Raw genomic sequence first — 21,957 nt, 5'->3', positions numbered from 1 at the left:
GCTCTCTTACGTTTTCTGTTTTTTTTTATCTCATTGTGGATCCATGGTGGTGATGACTGTCTTCTTGTAACTATTTTGTATGAAAAATGTTCTTTAGTTATTTTTAATAAAATCAGTAATGTTGCCAGCATATGTGTCAATGTTGTCGTGTTGGAGTGTTTCCCAGGGAAAGCTGGAAACGTTCGCCTAAGACCAGGTTTCCGTGAGAGAAATGATATCAAAGAGACCCAGTTCACCTTCTAGGATGCCCTTCTTCTCAGAAATCTTTGGACATTATAGTGAACAAAGGAGAAAGTTTTAGAAAATTCATTTGTCATGGTAAAAGAGAAGTCGGAAGAAGAAGCAGAGCTTTCGGACCTAGGGGCCAGGATTTTTCTGTAGATCACCTCCAAGCAGAAGCATCATAGCCCTCCAGGTTACGAGTTCAAAGCTATTGAACTGTTTGATTCCATTCAGTTTATGCTGGACTGAACAGAACAATTCCACTGTCACCCTGTACAAGTGCTGGTCAATCGACATTTTGTGATAGCAGTACGAAACCAGTGTAAGGGTGGGGTAACCCGTGACCCTAAGCAACCACAAAGACAAAGATTTAGTCGAAGATGAGAGTGAAAGTAGAAGGAAAAGACAAAGCGAGAGATTTCTATTAGCACTGTATGGAGAGTAACACATTTTTCTCCATACGCGATTGTGTACAGTGATGATAGATTTGTTTATTACGTATTTGTAGTTTGATAGCTTAATTGACATATTCATTTTAGTAGATGCTATTTCACCCACATGTGTGTATATATATTTAAGATGTTTTTTAAAGAATGAAATGCAAGCATTGCATACATTGGCAAAACATCATGAAAATGTAAACAAATATATTCATGCATTTTTAAACAAATATATATCGGCAGTAAATGTATTACACACACATAGTTTAACATACACAGTACACTGATGAGATATGAAAATGCAACAAACATGTGCCTAAATATATTTTACTACAAAAAGCATCACCTTAAAATATTCAACACAAACACATCTCGATACTCTATTCCCATTGTGTTAAGTTTACGGTCTGTTGTGCTGATTAAATTTGAACACAATGGGTATATAGTATCTACCCCATATAAACGACTGTACTCCCCCTCTTCATGTTGCGACCGATCAAAACAAACAACTGACAGGCCAAATGTAAGAAATCGTCTTCAAATTCATTATTTTGCTTTACATGGTTCTGTATCTCTGTTAAAAGATTTGTTAAAAATAAATATAGCGTGAACTTCGCCACTCGTGAGAATACTATTTTCGAAGCTCACTTGATAAAATAAAATTTTGTGTTACACAAAAACAAACAAATATCCTCTATGCATTTATTTCATGCTACATGTACATGTACCTATAATGTTGATGTATACTATATTTTGAATATATTTTTTTTGAAAATTAACTTGGTATCTAATATCATTTATGTAACTTGAACAACAGTTAGATGTTATTTCGAACTTCGAGTGTGTGTCTGGATTGAAACTAACATTATAAGGATAGGATCATTAAAAGATACAAACCTCTATTACTGTAAATATAAAATGTTTAATTGGACATCCAAGTCAGCAATGATATTTACAAATAGTAAAAAAGACAGCATAATTTTAAACCCGATGCCTAAGATTCAAAAGTTTTATTATAATAAAGAAAACAGTTGGAACATAGAAAACTAACACTACTTGGAAGAGTAACTGTTATAAAATCATTCGCATTACGAAAACTAATTTACCGTCTTACAGTGTTACCAAACCAATCAAATGAAGTAATGAAAAAGATCAAAACACAATTCTTGTGGGGTAATTAATCGGATAAGATTAACAGGGAGACTATTATCAAAGACTACAACATGGGTGGAATAAAAATAATAAATCTAGATTACTTCATAAATGCTTTAAAAGCTTGTTGGATCAGAAGGATAATAGATAAAAGTAACCAAGGACAATGGAAAATCTTTTATAGTATATTATTGTCAAATGTTGGACGAGTACTTCTATTTGAATACAATTATTCTAAAAATGAAATTGATACTATATGTGAATACAACATTTGCTTCAAAGATTTATTGACAGCTTGGGTAAATATTAATACACAGGACAACAATAAGAGTATAAGTAAACAGGTAATACGGAAAAGCACAAGCATAAAACTTGAAAATAAAACATTTTTTTTATAAAGACTGGTACGAAAAGGGAATAAAGCATTTGGATCATTTATTTGATTATAGAACAAAGGCTTTCTATAAGTTTGACGAATTCAAACTTTTATATAATATAGAAAATAGACAATTCTTAAAGCATTACAGTCTTATATCAAACATCCCACTAACTGTTAAACAGGCGCTTGAGCAAGAAAATATTTCTCATACACGAAGTGAATTACTTGTAGACAAATTAAGAAAGTCAAAAGAACCAAATAAAATGCTTGACGACACGCAAATAAGAAACGGACCAAAATCAATTATTAAGTCAGAAATGAAATAGGCAGCGATTATATCAGAGAACCCGTCTTGTTGGTCAAATATATACATGCAACCACAGAAAGCAACAATAGATACAAAAATACGAAGTTTTCAATACAAACATCTCATGAAAATTCTTCCAACAAACAAGTCATTATTTAAATACAAATTAACAGAATCAAATTTATGTTATTTCTGCAATATGCATGTTGAAACACTAGAGCACATGTTTTTGGTGGGGGATGTAACTGCGTGCAACAACTATGGAATAAACTACATATTAATCTTGACAAGGAAAATCTAAAAACACAATTCAGTTTAGAGGTAGTCAGTTTTGGTATCGCTGAAAGAAACGTAAAACGAAAAAAGAAAACATGTGATAAACTTTATAGTATTCCTAATGCAATCTTATATATTTCAAGTCTAAAATAGAACACAGACAGTCCGTTTTGAAAGTTTTATATTATGTATATCTAAAAATCAGGATTAAACTTGAAAAGAAATTGCATTCTCAAATGACAAAATAAACCAACATAATATCAAATGGCCTGGTTTTGATGTATGAATGTAGATGCTGACGGTTGAAATAAAAAAAAAATAGAGAAAGAAAATGTCTTATATATTTTACCCTTCATGAACAAAACAAAATGACACTTTTTAACTGAAGAATATTACAGACGGGTTGCTTCAAAAATCCAACAAGTATATTTAAATTTTATGCAAAATATAGATAGAGAGGGGAGGGGTAAGGGGTAGAAAGGGAGTTGGGGATGAGGTTGAAGGAGAAGGTAGGACAAAGATGAATATACAAAGAGAATGCTACGTACCTTAAGCTCAGTTACACTTCAACGTCAACCACAATAGCACAGGCATTCATGTACCAAAGATAAATACACACAATCACACCCAACTAACTAGCTTAGCTCAACAGACAAGTAAGATACAACAAACCTGTAGGGCACCGCTTTAGACACACAAGCACACAAACGCACAAATATAAGCAAGAAAAAAAATCTTGTACCGCCTTAGGATTCCGGCAGGCAAAATAAAGGGGGCACGAGAACTAATTAAAATCTGGAAATTAGATCCCTCGGAAGCACCGAAAACAAAGCAAACAGTGAAAATTGCAGACTCGGTTTGTTTGAGTCTATTCATGAGCAGTAATGGAAAATGCAACACTGCCCACGCCCCCTAGCACCGGCTTAAGCAGTATTCAATCTTCAAATCTAAATGAGTTGAAATCAATGATCCCGAAGGACCAGAAAATATAACAACACTGAGATGAAGTCGGGGCGACTTTTTACGGCCGCCACACAGCACTTAACACCCGCTGTTGTGAAGTAAATAAAATCTGGAAATTAGATCCCTCGGAAGCACCGAAAACAAAGCAAACAGTGAAAATTGCAGACTCGGTTTGATTGAGTCTGTTCATGAGCAGTAATGGAAAATGCAACACTGCCCACGCCCCCTAGCACCGGCTTAAGCAGTATTCAATCTTCAAATCTAAATGAGTTGAAATCAATGATCCCGAAGGACCAGAAAATATAACAACACTGAGATGAAGTCGGGGCGACTAAGTCATAGTTGAAGGAGTTGAAATGCAAGGAACGCATTTCCAAGGGGAAAAAATTGGGGCGATAGGGGGAGAAGGACGAAAAAATATGTCTCAGGGTCAGATCAGCTCAGTCGGTAGAGCACTCGCCCTGTAAGCGAGGGGTCCCGGGTTCGAGCCCCGGACTGACTGCACATTTTCCTCAGCCTGTGACATTTGGCGCCCAGCATGGGACCGTGGCATGCTTGCTTGGTCAGTCTTACGACGCCTGCAATATTAGTACCTCCGGAACTCATGGACGAGTTTCCAATTTGTGGGGGTTTATGTCACGGGACGGACTTGGTCACAGTAGGGGAGAAGATGTGTCAGGCAGCCGGTTAGCTCGGTCGGTAGAGCACTCACCCTGTAAGCGAAGGGTCCCGGGTTCGAGCCCCGAACTGACTGCACATTTTTCTCATCCTGTGACAAATGCTTATAACAAACAAGACAACATACGCAACATAAAACAAGACAGACAGAAATCCAGTTGAAAATAGGTGCACCGTATTGGAACGGTCATTAGCCTATATAAAGAAAACTAGGGGTTTGAACGCGTTTAGGGCATGCCAACCTCGCACTTATCCTATATTTAACAAGTCAGACAAAGGCTCTAGTATTAGCGAACAAAATACCAGACGATATTAAGTAAAACATAAAATTAAGGTAAATCTAAAGTATAAATACACCAATATACTCAACAACTTGTCTGAAGTCAGAGCACCAAGAGCCTAACTTTTAAGGGCACGACTAAGAAAGCTGCAAGACAAAATTCCACTCCCTCCGCCCGTTTTATATAGGATTTAGGAGAAAAGCATCATGGAGTCTTACACTTCATTAATCATCGCACCATCAGATAGGAAGGCGTAAAGTACAAAAACATGAGAAACATAAATATATAAATAATACACTACATCTATCAATCTTAATGAGGGCAAGACTGGATATCTCTACTTTTGGGTACAGTACATTTAACAGTTTAATGAATATATTACATTTGACCTATATCTGTCAATCAAGTCCATCAAGTTTAATACGTGTAATTCGTGCATTATTGACCACGCGTGTTTAGTTTTTAGCTTATTGTGTCAGAGATTTCTGAGTCCTGCATTTCCTTTTTAAAATGTTTAATTATTCAATAATACGGATTAAAGGATTTTTTAAAGTGTTAATCGTTTACAGTTGGAATATGGGTTTCAATTGGAATATAAAATATCAATATTACACCACGCAGAAGAAGAGGGTAGCTTGTACTTTAAACAGTGTTGCGAGTATAATAGATTATATTCGTATTTAGTCATAATTTTCCCAAGTATGCAAACTTGAATTTTATCAACTTAAAGTCCAAAAAAGTCCATCATCCTCATACCGACCCCATCACCCCAAAACAATATCTTTAGGTCATAAAGGTCGAATGTAATTATAGCATTAATGTCTATAAAACTTTATTCTGAGACATGATAATATGGAAATTACTTTGTACTCAAAATAAGGATTGCAAGTCTTCGTGTATTACTTGTACCGTTAACTCTAGATACAAATACACTATTTGCATGGATAGAAAAATACGTAGAAAATGAAACAGTAGAATAATATTAGCTGGTGCATTGTCACCTGAACAACAGTTAATATACAGTATTTGTTTTAAAACAATGACAAACTAATGAATAACTATCTAATCAATTTTTAATGGTTGTATATTACAGTAGTTTAATTTTGAATATCCAATGATATTTTCTACATGTATAAAGCAAAATGATGTTATGAATCAAATATTCTAAAAAGAAATCATACATCTTCTTTGGATGAATTTATAGAAAAAATGTATTTGAATGATGTTGGGGTTCATTGGTATAGAAAGTGTAAAAATAAGAGTATAAGGTGCTACCCTTGCAAAGCAAGTGACCATTGTCAAAATAGAGTAGCACTACTATGTTGTGTTATTGTGGAAGCATTTTGTTATAATGCTTTTGTTAGAAATATGTAGAGAGATATACACATGTATCTGACACAAATTGTGATGATCTATTTACATGCATGTGCATTAAAGTTATAAAGGGAGATACATACATGTAACTTGGACGCATGATCAAAATAAGGAATAGTTTTTTTTAAACAAAATTTTAAGTCTGTTTCAAAACAAAGTAGTGTTTGTATTTATATACATGTACAATGAGTTTATATAGAAAACTATATACATTTACATACATATAAATTGAAATTACATAGAATATTTCATAACATGTATAACACTATATTACTTTATTAAAAATATGTATACATGTATACAAGATGCACATCTATACAATGGTTTAATAAGACTGCTACAAAACAAAAATCTGACACACAATTGTGATGTTATATATCCGCTCATGTAGAGTTTTATAAAGATATTTCCATTAAATGCCAATGATCCATCAACATTGGTTTCAGGATTAATCTTCATCTGTCTAGCAATATAGGCTGTGTTACTTCTTGTCTTTGTTAGGTCATCATTCAGGTATATTTTACTTTGTTGTTTTTCAATGACATTCTGCACTTAAAAACTTCTCCTTTTGCCCTGAAGGGAGTAAACCTCACTATTATGTCTCTTCCTGCAACGTCTTTCTTCCTGCCTTATCTGTGAGAGTTATCACTCTTATTTTATTCTGCACCATGATTTGTTGCTATGCCTAACGCAATATTGGTAGTATTTTCATTTTCTTTTCCTTCATAATTCCATATTCCCACATTGTTCTTCCTGGAATATTGTTCAGCATCATCTCACGTCTGCCTAATTTGGTTATTGTTGGCCTTCAGTTCATGTATTTCTTTTTAAGAACATTTATTATATTTATTGTGACATTAAATTTGGCTGCTTCTATATCTACTTTGTTTATTTCCTCTCTATGGGCATTTTTAACACCCCTGCTATTCCCCACTTAGGTTAGTCGTTTATGACTGTATCATTTGTGGCATTACACCCGGGTGCATGTGAGGGATTATCTTGAAAGGCATATCTAGGCCAGGCATATGCCCTATAAACTGAGGTATGTTTTGGACAGGACTACGTATGGCCTTACTTGGGTGTATGAAAGAGCCATCACCTGCTTTATTATAAATCATCTCATCCATAGCAGTACAAGTATTGATTTTATCACTATTTTCCCTTCGTTTAGTTTTATTAAGTCTGTTGTCAGATCAATATCATTATTGTTATTATTATACCAGATTTATATAGCGCCCTTTTCATGATAAATACGTTAAAAGGCGCTTTACATATCGCAACTGAAGCCACACAGGGCGCGAAATCATCCTCTACTAGTACAGACACAGAGCGATCTGACCAGAGGGACAGAGTGAGTTAAAGCCGTCAGAACAGACAGAGAGAACTTTTCAGATACAGACGTGTCCGGCTAACTTAGCCTAGCTCGTTTTGAATAGAGCTAGTCTGGTTCTTTAACGTGCCGTCTTTCCTGGGAAGAACCAGTACAGGCCTGTATTTAGATGGGAGACACTCAAGAGCATCTCAGAAATTTCCACATCCTGGACCGAGATTCGAACCCCGGACCCGTGGATTGACAGTCAAGCGTGTTACCACTAGACCACCGGCCCAACTATACATTTCATTTGTCATTTTCACTTTGATCTAGGTAAATTAGACCCCATTACACTCTAGCATTGTTACTTAGTATGACTAGTCTCTATTTATTACTCAGTTGTTTATTTTATCGACGAAGTGTTCATACGTTTAGATAGCAGTTGTCAACTGGTACCGACTTTCGAAGTCAGTTTTGCTTACTATGATAATATTTTGGTGATTTTGAAATTAGATTTCAAGCCTTTAAATGTACCCCATGTCAGTTCATTCAACACTGCTGTACACAATCTGTACGGGCTTCGATGAAACTGTTTTATAAACTGTTTTAAATCATTTTTCTATTTATCTCAATTTTGAATGTTGTCACCAGAAGTGACGTCGTATTTTCTCTGCCTTTACTGATAGATCCGAACAATGTTTTCGAAAGATCTGGAACACATAATAACAATATGTATATTGCATTAATTTTCTAAAACTATATCAGTTTATCATTTTACGAAAAATAAAACTTTGAGTCTAGATATTTAATGTTGACAATCAATTGATACGATAAAATATATCGTAAATATGAATAATTATAATACTGATAATTAAGCAGTTTATTACTTACATAAGCTTTCGGTGCAATATATTATTTCTTTTCCTTTTCATAATGGTATATATGTAATTGTGGTCAGTTTCTATGAATAACAACACACTTTAAAAGCTGGGACTGACGGGCAATAAGTGGTCACACTTTTTACGCGGACAGACAGACAGACAGACGGTAAGGTATAAATATTACGGTATAGTTGTGGATAGTGTGAACCTTCATTCTATAGCACGGTAAAAAACGGAATTGGAGCGTCTACTATATCCACACAGGCACGCACACACACACACACACACACACACACACGCGCGCGCACCGACACGCACACACACACACTTGCAGTTATTGTATTAAATTAGATAATATTTTCACATACGTCGATACCTTAATGTACCAGAGTTTTGTCCTTCGCGCGCGACCTAAAAATGTTTGCTATTCCTGCTGTCAATGTAACTTTATTTTTGGTTTCATCTGTTGTATGTTGAATGCCCTTTTCTAATATCATCATATTTTTTGATATACCATAAAACATTTTTAAGATGATAAAAGAAATATGTGGCGTCATTGAAGCAGAGGTGATGCTTGTTTTTTTGTGTTGTAAGTTTATGGTACATTATGTTTTACCTCAATTTTAATCATTATTAAAATATTTTAGAATGTCGGACGAACCAAACTTGTACAAAGCAGCAGTCGCATTAAAGTATATGAGAGACGGACTGGCTCCATTTGTCTCTATTCAGACTCGGAGAAGACACCAAAACCACCTACAGGAACTTGGCGTAGTTGTTGATACCCAAAGGACATGTTCATTATGTACAAAAGATAATTTACTTCCCGATCACTTTGGACAAGATTGCCGTCTTAAATTCAGTAAAACGCTATGCTTTTGCAAAAGACCTAAAGGGCGTAGAAAATGTCCACACGGGATTTGTAGTAAACTCTATGATTTAATTATTAGTGATTACATCCTTAGCGATCCTGACTGGTCTAATACAGACCCCCAAAAATGGTGTTGTGATTATTGGGAATATGCAAAGTGTTTTATAGATTCCTCTGCTAACAAAGATGTTCACTCAATCGGAGAATGTGATATAACTGCCCTCCTCAACATATGTTGCAACAACTGTGCAATAAGACATGTTATTGATAATCCAGGAAACTTCGAGCAGGTTTGAGCATTTGAATAACAACTTAACAATTTCTCAACGTGTCTTATAGAATAAAAGCACCTCAGTTGCTCGCTTCTCAGTAAAAGACGGATTGTAATTCATGGAGATAACAAAATATGCATTTTATTATTTTTATGCAACGATTTTAATATATTAAACGAAGAGGCACAAATGTTAAATTCTTTTAATCACATTAAATCTTTTTCAGTTAATCATTGTTAACCCTTTTTAGACAGGTTGTATTACCAACAATATTTGTGTAAAATCAACAAAAAGACAAAGCTTGATGTCATTCAAAAAACGTCAAACCTGTTTATTATACACAGCGACAAGGCTACATCCGCTTTATGCTTTAAATTATCTCTTACCAGTGTCGTGCTTTACACAATCAGATCCTTCATTCGGAATCTAGAATCACAGACAAGCAGCTTTGTGACTATATTGATCAGATGACAGCCGTACTAAACGACAAGAGTTTGACCGGTGATAATGATGCTGCACACGCTGTTAAAAGCCTAAAGAAAGTAAGATTTGATTTTCTTTTTGAATAGTCTAGTACCTGCAGATGTGTAATGCATGCGTATTTAAGGAAAATGCAGGGTCGCTTCTCAATTCCGTGAACTCAAATTATAAGTAAAGCCATGAGATGATTTTTTTTACAAAAACCAAGGCACGAGTGCAAAATTACGTAAATCTTATAAAAACGCAGGTTTGAAATTTCAGTTTACGCATGCGCAAACAGCACGTTTAAGTAATTAAACTGTTGAACATTTCAACTAGGAATATAACCTCCAAACTACAGTAATAATTATAAAGTGAATTCCTTTTTAACAATATTGTTGGAGAAAAACGTTTCATTTTGATAGTTTTGACACTTTGCTTTTTTCATAAATTTACCAATAGGATTTTAAAACGTCTACTTATGTTGGGCCTCAAGATTCACATGCAGACGTTATTACTGCATTTAATAGTGCATCATACTATCTAGATGATATACTTTTAAATTATATGAATATTCCGTTTTGGGCTCAGTTGGCGGATACTATTTATCCCCGGTAGCTGCAGTTGAAGCAAACAATTCGGATACTACTGCTTCATTTCTAAATTTACATCTCTCTATTAAAGACAATTTTATACATGCTTAAGTTTCATTTTATTATTGTAAATTTTCCACATTTGGATGGGGATGTACCCCACGCTACATATTTTGAGATATATATTTCTCAGTAAATACGGTTTGAAAGAGCGTACAGTTATGTTGAGGATTTCAATGAACGTAATCAATATATTACAAGTAAGCTTTTTCAACAGGGCTAGCGTTATTATAAATTACGTAAATACTTTGCTGAGTTTTACTATCGTAATTCACATTTGGTTTTAAGATACAATAGCAATTTATAGACACTTCTGCGAGAACGTATATCAAAACCCGTTTTTTATGGGGATGTGGTTTACAAACTTCGTACATTTTTGGGTCATGGCAATTTTCCAATTGTATTTAGTAATGTCATTAAACGTTTTATTTAAAGAGGTTGCGAACTGTTTTGAGACACACCGCATGTTCGGTGTTCAGCCCTTTTGCAGTTTTACGGTATGCTTTGCTCTCTATTTGTATCTGACAGAAAAGGCAGAGGACTCTATGATAGGTAGTTCTTAAATCACACCAAGGATTAAGCTATTTTGATTTCTGTCTTCTGATCTATTATATTTATATATAAGAGCATTTTTGTGTTTTATATTACATGCCTTCTGTTGCCTTTTCGTATGTTATGGTTTCACCCGTCGGGGATAATTTTCATTTGCTCTGTCCTGTGACTTTGGAACATGGTGGGGGTAAGAGTGAGATTAGGTTCACCATTAACCGGGTTAAGATCCCCAGTGGTGGTTTTGCCACTGACCGCTCAAAGGAGGGGCCCCACTGTGTTACTTTATTTCTTTGTTTTGTATGTGTGTATGTGTTGGTCATGTGCGCGTCCGCGTGCTGTGTTTTAAGTTTTGGAAGGCTGCGTTTATAGAACGTGAATTACCCTGTAGGATATTCATTCCTTTTTGAACTGTCTTTGTCTAATTTGGATTTTTATCAGTTTATTTTTTTTTCTTAAAGGAAAGGTATTCTTATATAAAGTCATAGTATAACACGTTCGACGGTTTTCTGATGTCTTAAAAATATTTGAACGTTAATTTTAATATGAAGTATCTGACGATATTCATGATTTTTAGGCATAATTGTCATGAAAGGGTAAAATAAATGCGCAGAATTTGGTTATTTTTACTTATTGTATTCTGAAACAAACAAAAAACTATTGGTGTGCGTTTTTCAATTTACTGAGTGTAAGTACCAAAGTAATTTAGTATTAATCATTCTTTAAAAAATCTAGTAGGGCAACCGGTCTGCAATTACTGGGATTCGAAAATTTTAAATTTTTAGTTGTTAATTTCTAGGTGTTCTAATGATTCTTGCGGTTAGTGTTTTAAGAGATGATAATGAATTTGGTCTTGACGAGCTGCAGTATCATGACATTTCCCAAGAGAGAAGAGAAAAAAGACTCACTTTAATCTTCATCATTTGAATTAGATTTAAAGGCTTAAGTTTGTAGTTAATTTGATATTTTGTTTTGCTAGAGGGTTTTCTGAACAATGGTCACCAAAAGTGCTTACTTGTTCTGCGCGCTTTTGTTCTTAAAATCTTTACTGATAGTAGATTTTCTTCAGTTGGCAGTTTAATGTGTATGTAGGCTTTATGACCGCTCTGCGTCTTATAATCATCATTATACATGGTTGATATTATTATTGATAATTGGTAACCCGCCAGAATTCTCTTTCTGCATTCAGGTATTAACCTTTCCTTTTATTTTTTTTAAAGCGACTAACCCACACATCGTGGTGTCAGATTTTAAAAAAAAAAATCAAACGTTTGCTATATTCACCTGTATGATGTATTTTGGATATTCTTACAATGTATTTTTCATCAAATTCTGTTGAAATCGTTGTTTTCCTAATACATTTAAGACAGAAACATCACGTGATTATCAATAGAGCGCGCACGTATAGGTATTGCTCACTGTAAAAAAAAGACAATAATATAAAATTAGTACGTTTACGATGCAGTCAGTGATTCATCGTCGGCCTAGTGCGGTTACGATATTCGTATTATACTTTTTCGACGTGAGTTCGATTCCCAGACCTGTTGAATTTTGTCTTTAATATTTTCTTCACGACAAAACGAGTTAGTAAATCTAGTTCTAACATGTTCACTAAAATTATATGTTACAATTTACACGTAATTAGGTCTAAATACACTCCACCTTTAATATGATCTAATCTTTTTAAGCTTTCCTGTGATATTTTCAAACCTGCACGGGTTAGTTTAATTAGTTTTATAATAATCTTACACTTCACTTTAATACAAGCATTGCCAGGCCATAATTTGAGGATTAATTTATTTATAGATACTTTCATATTTGTACGAAAATAAAAAAAAAAAACAGAGAAAAACAAACTTACACAAATTATGTAATGCAAACTGAAAAAAATGGTGATCGAACTCCCAGCGAAAAGGTATAATACAAATACCGTAACCGCTTGGCCAAGCAGGAATCACTGACTAAATCGTAAACGTTTTGTATTGACTTAATTTTATGTTATTGTTTTGTTTTCACCTCTAATCGCCATAATACTGTGCGCTACCTGTAGTTCGTCTTTGCGGTGAGCCATGTTTGTGTACTTTTAAGAATGGAACGGTCCGTTATTTAGGTAGTGTTATTCGGTACGATTTAGTGGTTTTTACCTAAATAAGGAGATAAATTATTTTAAAAATTAGAATTCACAATGCGTGGGTTGGTCGCTTTAAGAGAGTTACTATTGCTATATTTGTCCTTTTCCTATTAAAAAACCTTTCACTAAGGAATATTAAGTGAAATTTCCTATTTTGATAAGATGTCGAGAATTTCATTATATTTGCCTTAGGTACACGGCGATACCACTAGACAATTTTTCTTTCCATTTAACAATATTTGTTTAATATGGTAAACAAAATTGTAAGATTGGAAATTGAAATGGTATATTAGTACTGCATTGACTCGAGAGAGAGATGGGACCCTTTTGATCTCCACTTCATTTGTACAAGTTAAACTTGGTGAAGGGAAAAGGCGTATTGTCGTCATCCTCCCCGTCAACCGGTTGAAATCGAGAGTAAATCGGTATAAAAGGGTTTTTTTATTGGATCATGAAATCCCTTTTAAAACCCGTCAGTTTGCTAGAAAATGTTTTGTTTGGGTGTTTGACTCACCCCAACTACACTGTATTTTACGTACTTTTTAACTTTGACGACAACACATCTTTGGTATATTTTGTACTACTAGTTGTAATGTTGATATAGCTGATGAATTTTGAACAAACAGCTGCGTAGGTTTAGTTGTAATTTTCAGCTTGTAAGGATATCTGGGACAAGCTCAGAATCAGACTCATCAACAGACTTGCCTGGAATAGGTTCAATACCATTCACACAATACAATAGACGACAGAAAGTTATTTTCATAAAAATGGTAATTTTGCCCCACGTCGGGCAAATTTACTCCTCTTTGCAGTTCTTCTCATTGCGCCCAATCGTAAAACAATTGTAGCACTGAAGAGAACTTGGTATCAAAGTAGTGACTTTTGTACGCAGATCCGTCAAGATTTATAAAGTAGAAAAAGAAAGCAAATTGAAAAAAAAAAATGAGTGTTTATGTTGATTTATTTTCCGAGTCTTTTGATTTTGATGTGTCTAGCAGCAGTGACATGTTGTGCAGAACGGACTTGCGCAATTTCCGTCTCAGATACTCCACCGAGACCAGGACAACGAATGAGTCACATTGATGCAACAGAACATGAAGCGAACGAAATGTAAACATGAACGTGAGATTTCCTAGGGCTTTGTATGACCATTTATCTATCGTGCCAATACGACCACCGAATAAAGACGTACACAAAATTAGATGTGTACTGGCACACACACCCTGAAAAGAGAATGTACTTATGAAAACAAATATTCATCACCTCCCCAGGGTGCTTTGAGGTATCTCACCTTCCAGGACCCTTCTCTCCGTAGGGCCGCAACCAACGGCAAATGAGTGGCTCCATTTCTAAGAAAGTCGTAACCCTCTGTATACATACAGCCGGAATTTTCTATCCCCCACACCCCGGTGGCAAGGGGCAAATAATGTCAAGAACACGGTTACGGCGAACAAAAATCGAAATTATCCTTGCAAAGTGTTGCTTTTTCAAAATTTAGCAATATGCTTACCACAGTCTTTAACTGCAACTATTAAAAAAAAGAATAGTAATATGTCAGTAATTTTAAGTCAACAAATGACATAAAATCGCGAAAATATTCTTGTCATTCCCTTATTTTCATTTGTATATAATATATACACATTTTGTTCATAAAATCATTCACAAAGAAATTTGCAAGAAGTTACATTTAGGGCGTTTTTATAATGATCTGAGAAGGATTTAGTTTTGCCAGAATTCTGCTATGCCTAGCCTATATATTTATGCTAAAAACGGACATGCTGGATTTTTTTTTTTTTGAAAATCTGGCAATAAAACATTTGTTATAGGCTCACTCTTTAAATAGAATATATTTGTATTTTATGTCCCATAAAATGATTTATGTGCCAAACTAGACTCCCTTCTATGTTAAATTAGTGACGCAGAAATGTTGGCGATAAGCCGGAAAGTAAACCGCTGCATAATTGATGAGCAATTTAGTCATCTCAAACCTATTTTTATCAAACAAAGAAAAACGTGATTTTGGTCAACCCACCTCCTCCCTCGATCCATCCATTTAGACCCAACATTTCTGCGCTTCATTTCTGCAATTGTATTTTATTTCTATTTTTATATGATTATATTGATGTGACTATCATTTTACATGTTTTGTATATTTTTGAATTTACAATGTTGTCAGTTTTGGTACGTAGTACATGTACCCAATTAGACACAAATCTAGTCAAAATCTAGTCCATATACATTTGTTTTTATGGGCGGTTTAACACCCCCAGATATTTCAAAAATTGTTTTTACATGTTAGTCTTAATCCATTTACGTGTGATATTTAGATGATGTAACTTAGTTTATAGCTTAATAAAGCCCATTTATCAATCAGTCACGAGTTGTATTCAGTTTTTTCAATACTAGCTGATATGAGCATTTGGGGATAGTTGTGGGTAACATAAATGATCCGATATGGAAAACGTCTTAATTTCAGATTAAGAAACGCGGAACTGTGCTCCAAATACAAAACCGGTAATGTCAAGGTTTTAGAAGATATAGAAAGACGCACATCGGAAGTATTGAAATCTAAAACAATGGAGATATTGGACAGAGAAATGCAAACGATTAAATCATCAAACGGTAAGCTGTAAAATATTATTTACGTACGGGGGCGGTCGGTTAAGTTGTATAAATCTATTGTAGAATAAGAGAGAAAATAGGAATTGGCGTTAAAAGTTATTAAATATTCAACACAGAAAGAAATATATATATTGAACTACATATGCTGTCCTTTCCTTTAGGTACAATTTACATCAAAATTCTGTTAGGGGGTTTCAAGTTTTTACCTGAAGCGTATATGATTCAGTACAATAAGGAAGATAATTAAAACATTCTAGAAGTTTTCTGATGTTCACTGTCTGTCGTAATATATTATATTTCAGGTTACGCTGAATTCCTTTTTGTGAAATCTAACTTATTGTCTTAAGAGCAACCAAAGAAGATTAATCTAATACTTCCAAGACTGTTGTACCGTTCTCTTACAATCTTCATTTGTTTTCAAAACTAATAATGCATTCCCTTCAAATAATTTAAAGTTTTTTTATCTTTCATGTCACAACATTTGAAAAACGGAGTACAAAGGAGATAATTCTAAAAGTACTATTGAAAAAGTGATGTTTAGCGCTCAACACTTCGTTTCATTTCAGGTTATCATTGTATAGATTTAAAGGTTTTCTTTCCAAGGTTAAACAATTTGGGTATAACATTAACTGTAAAAACAGAGATTATTCTTAATTTATAACGGATAGTGCGGTTGTTTTATAGTGATCAACACTTCCTGTCGATGCTCTCACTATAATCTGTCTTTATTTCTTGTTATTTAAAAATGCATTTATTGGTGTCAAAAGTTATTAAGTGGGAAATGTACAAATGTGCTGTGTTATGAGTTAAATGCTTGCACCAAACATAGTGATTTTAAATATTGACATAGTCCAAAACATATGGTAAATTTATTACTTGATCGTTAATGATATTAAAAGTATACTCTCGCAAGGACTAGATTCTGAAATCGTCTTTCTATTTTACGAAGAAAAAAGAACAACACCCCATCGAGATAAGCTAGAGAAAGACACAGACCAGCTTATTGAAGAAATGGGACTTCGACTTATACAACAAGCAAAACAGCAAATGGGACCAAAAGCAGATACTCCAAATTTACGAAAGAGCGTTGAAATGCTGATTGACGGTATTACAGACCGCGAAATACATGCGGACAGTACAGGATATATAAATTTTAGTTTCATATTGCGTTATCTTCCAAAATATCTCTCCGGGGACAAGATGTGATAATTTATTATCCACGCTGTTTCTAACCGCCTCGATAGCCTAGTGGCAGAGCGTCAGCTTCGCGCGCAGGAGATCGTGTGTTCGATCCTCGGCCGCGTCATACCAAAGACGTGAAAAATGGTGACAGTAGCTTCCTTGCTTGACGCTCAGCATTAAAAGGGAAACTGCCTTCTCATCTCTCATACCCTTTTGGCGATAAATTCAATCAGGAATGAGGTGGTGTCGAGGGTGATTAACATAAGTTGTAGAACTTGCTTCGTAATCGACCTAAAATTAATTATGTATACACTTACGTTTCTTCTTAGGCATCGACGTCTGCGTCTACATCACATGTACAGGGTTTCTCAACTATTTGACTAAATATTTTCGAAATCCTGATGATGTTTGGTCGTTATGAGATAAACTCACAGGAATGGTCACATAAACTTAGCTAACGGTTTGTAAAAGAATTGTTCCCCTTTCTAACATAAACGTTTTGACATAAGCTTTTCTCTCAAATACTATTTGACTTGGTGCTTTTAATCTCAATAGAAGTATTTGGCATCGTGAGATATTTGTCATAACTCTTAACTTCTATTTTATTATAATATGTCACTTTTTACCAAACCATGTTAGTTAAAGATGTCAAAATGCTGTCAAAGTCTACAGAAGTTTGATATCATTTGATATCATAAAAACGACCTCACAGTTTACGTAATTCTTGCAAATATTTTCTCAGAATTATGTTCCGGTTTCAATATAAATTTTAGTGAAGGTTCAGCACATAAGCATGCTTCACAGAAACTAATAAACGTTTAAAACGGTTGTAGGTGCAGATTGGAATTTCCGGCCTTAGGGGTAACTGTTTAGGCGGTAACGAGTCTCCTGCCGAGTTACCGCCTAAACAGTTACCCGAGAGCCGGATATTCCTATCTGCACCTATAACCAGTGACAGAATCTTTTTCTTGCATACCGATATCAAGATATAAGAATAAAGATAAAACCAATCGAACGGCTTTCTTTTTAGAACTATTTCTTATAGCAGCGTATTTAAAAATGTGCGGGAAACCAACGTACGTAAACAGGAAAGACGTCATGACGTTTCAAAGACAAATAACAAAGTTTAGTTCCGGTATTGTTTTATCAGTTGCAGCGTAACGTTATGAATTTTTGATAAGATAACGTGTTTTGAATCGAGAAATATACTATCAGGAACAAAGAGGAACTGTCAAGGTATTGGACTTTTGTTCCGTTTTTGAAATAAAATATAAGTTACTACAATGTACATAAATCTTCTACATATATGTAGTTTGTAATACATCATTTAAAGCACGAGAGTCATCTTACACCCCGGAGTGTAAGATGGAGTTTTCCAGCACCGAAAATCCCCGTCCGGTATGCAAGAAAAGTCATTTAGCACACTGAGGAAGGTTTCGTAACTAAGTTAAACTTACATATCACAAAATTATGCCCTATTTTTAACTAAGAAAGAAATTTTAGTGAAATCTTTACATATAGGCTGATAACTCAGCATTCTCTGGTCTAAATATTTGCATCTCAACATGAAATTTTGGTATTATCAAATGACATTAGAGCCAGGTATCATATATTTTAACAGAATTATACCGATTTTTATGATTATATTTTGAAAAAAACAAAACTTTTCTATGTAAAATTGAACCGTTGTTATATTGAAGGGCACATTTTCATTAGACAGCTCTTGTAAAAAAAAAGTCAAATTAGTGTAAATATTACATAATACATACACATTAATATAATGGTAATGTTCTTTAATACAGGTGTTGCATCCAGTGGAGAAGAAGAATATGATTCTAATATGCGTGAAACAACACGACTTTTCCGTGATTTGTTAGGATAAAATCTTCCTAAACCAGATGCAGAACTATTTTCCGACAGTGGCCCCACAGAGTCTATAGCAACGATGGTAATATTTATACTCCTCATTTACCGTATGCTCTAACTTAACACTATAGACGATCAGTTCAGTCTCGTTATTTGTATAGTCCCCAAACAATTTTAGGGAGGGTGGGGGACATACAGTTGCGGCCTTGTCATTCAGCTTGTCTGTCCCCCTTCCCCTGAATCTTCGCCCGATATATCCCACTACAGGTCGCTGACGTCAAATAACTTGCCCCTTATCGAAATGAGTTCGAGCCTCACTCCGGGCAATGAATTCTTCATGAGAGGAAGCCATCAAGCTGGCTTACGGAAGGTCGATGGTTCTACCCAGTTGCCCGCCCGTGATGAAATAATGCACGGTGGGGCACCTGGGGGGTCTTCCTCCACCATCAAAGCTGGAAAGTCGCCATATGACATATAATTGTGTCGTCGTGACGTTAAACCCAACAAAATGAAATAAAACAGAAGTATGTTACTATGAAGTAAACTTGAGTTTAATATCAGGACACAAATGTACCATCCACATTGATAAAAGATCAGATTAAAATGATAAAATGCGTTCAACCTTTAAAGCTGCATGGCATCATGAGTTGATTTTGTCAAAGTTATGTCTTCTTTTTAGTCACAAAATTTGTGACAGTTTTGCATGTAAAGATGTTTCCCTTTTGCATGCTAATATATTTTGCGTGTAAATAGGATCAATCTATTTTCTATCATGTTGACTTTGGCTTTATACTGATTTGGCCAATTAAAACGCTTGTGAATGGTGTGTTTGATAATTTGCTTGGCTGAATTGAAAAAAGGATATCATGCAAGTTTTAATAATTCGGAAATTACAATGTTGTTGACATGCTCGATAATTGAAACACATCCTACATTTTTTTATGTCGCGAATTGACCTATTTTCCATCATACGGACAAATAAGATGACATGTTTTCGTTCTTTTAGTTAAATATTACATTGAAGACAATCACAAAACATTTGAATTACTGCAAATAGTTGTATTATCATACTTAATGTTGAGAAAGACAGAAACATTGATAGGACTGTCAGTAAATAAACGTTACTTGGCGTATTTTATATAAAATTACGATGCTTCAGGTGATTTTCAGGTTGCAGCAGCATTAACAACGGTCTTACATTTATTTCATTTCTCTTCCTTTTTTTTTCCTTTTTATAGTGGTGATTCATGGTTTAATCAGCAAATTTACCTTTAGAACTAATATTAACTGTTGATGTTAATTTCAGGATGACAACTATATGGATATCTCAAGAGACTTGGACGATGCCAGATCATTCACAGAAGACGTTACATTCCCATTCCAAAAAGAGGTCTTTTCAACTTACATGGGTAATCACTATATTTTGTCTGTCATACAGAGAATGGATACTCTGTGCTGAATGTAAATGTTGTGTCTACGCAATTACTGGTTTTGGTCTTAGCTGTTGAACACTTCGTAAAATATATGCTTGATAAAGCATATGATTCAGGCTGACGTATCCCCTTTAATATCCACCCGACTTAGTTACCTAGACTTTGCTTCCATAAAATATAGGACAGGACTGATCAAAATGGCCAGCCATGATTTCTGTCTGGTGGTAAACGTACAGAAACTATAAGTATAGTTTGAAACGCTTCCCTATCGGTATTATAGATTATCATACATCTCAAAAGCATGAAAATGTTTGACTATACTTACCATTTTGAATGTATGTTGTATTTAATATTTGAAATAAATACACATTCTTACATAAAACCTGTATTTTATGCCGATTTCGAGCATGCACCAACAAGGAAAAACGTGTACTAACAAAGAGATTCTCGCGAGCACGCGCTGTTTGTGAACGTTTTCGATATGCTGTTACTGGTCCAGCATAAGCAAATCAGTTTTGGCTGAAGTCGAATAGTCTGAGACTTAAGAAATCTTTTCGTTTGCCTTTTTATCTTTTATTAAATATTATCATTTTTCAACCTAACTTAACTTCAACTTGTACATGTTGTAACAAGTGCTACCTCTCTTGATACGCGACTGCATTGACGTTCCATATTATTGTATTATAGCGCGTATGTGACTCAAAGTAAGTTTTTAAAGCGATTTAATCCTGAAAATGATGAAAAAGCAACAATTCGTGTTTTAAATTAATTTTAATCGAGAAAGTTGACATGCTAACTTAAAATCTTACACTAATACTTTTAAACATATTTCTTAATATTTTACACATCTATGCAGCCTACTGATATGTAATGTCTGGCATAAACATGTCGAAGCTGTAAGGGTTGACTGTAGACTTTAAGTTTGAAGGATCGTTCCATATTTAGTGAACATTTGATGAACGAGAGGTATTTAATTAAAGGTAAAGGTAAAGTTTCTTGTTTAACGTAGGTAGTCGACGAAAATCCCCACCTGGAATAGATGGAACAACTTATTTCCAGCCGAGCCCACGGCAGGTGTCATATTTACCTCCCCAGCATCCAGTCTAGGCCGATACTGCTGGAAACAGTACCAATTTAAGTAAATCACCCAGGACAGGATGGTGTGGTGCCGTGTTAAGCTACACTTGTTATTGAATACCGATTATATCGAAGAAAGGGGACTCACACCTATTTTAGAAATTACCACATGTCAAGGAATGCTACATTTGTAAATGTCTGTTCGACATGTATAAATTATGCACAGTTAGTGTAGGCCCCGGAAATACATAAATAAAACATGTGTCCATAACAACGTGAAACGACCTACTTCGATCGGCTAAAATCTGCTTAATTGTCTTTTTTTATATATATATATATATATATATATATATATATATATATATATATATATATATATATATATATATATATATATTCAGCACTTTTGTTGTGTTTTATGCAAGAATAGCGATAACACAATTTTGTTTCTTGAAACAACATCTAAAGGATCCCTCGGGCTATGTTGGTGCACTACACAATCCCTCGGGATTGTGTAGATGTTGTTACACAAAAAGACGTGCGTCAACCCTACACTGAACAGTCTGTTCATAGCCGA

General features: G+C 34.6%; 1 protein-coding gene across 1 annotated transcript in view; it reads left to right on the top strand.

Moving 5' to 3' along the window:
- Positions 1-21,957, top strand: part of LOC123540928 (uncharacterized) — a 29,940-nt gene that overhangs the window by 6,232 nt on the left and 1,751 nt on the right. Inside the window, exons 2-6 of the mRNA XM_053520671.1 lie at positions 8,913-9,426; positions 9,798-9,950; positions 15,677-15,822; positions 16,772-18,952; positions 20,177-20,279. Of these exons, the coding sequence (XP_053376646.1) occupies positions 18,950-18,952; positions 20,177-20,279 (106 nt within the window). The 5' untranslated portion in view covers positions 8,913-9,426; positions 9,798-9,950; positions 15,677-15,822; positions 16,772-18,949. The remainder of the gene's footprint in view (positions 1-8,912; positions 9,427-9,797; positions 9,951-15,676; positions 15,823-16,771; positions 18,953-20,176; positions 20,280-21,957) is intronic.

This window comes from Mercenaria mercenaria, chromosome 12 (assembly GCF_021730395.1).
Source record: "Mercenaria mercenaria strain notata chromosome 12, MADL_Memer_1, whole genome shotgun sequence".
Lineage (NCBI taxonomy): Eukaryota > Metazoa > Mollusca > Bivalvia > Venerida > Veneridae > Mercenaria > Mercenaria mercenaria.
Note: the sequence above shows the minus strand (reverse complement) of the source record. Positions and strands in the feature narration are given on the sequence as shown.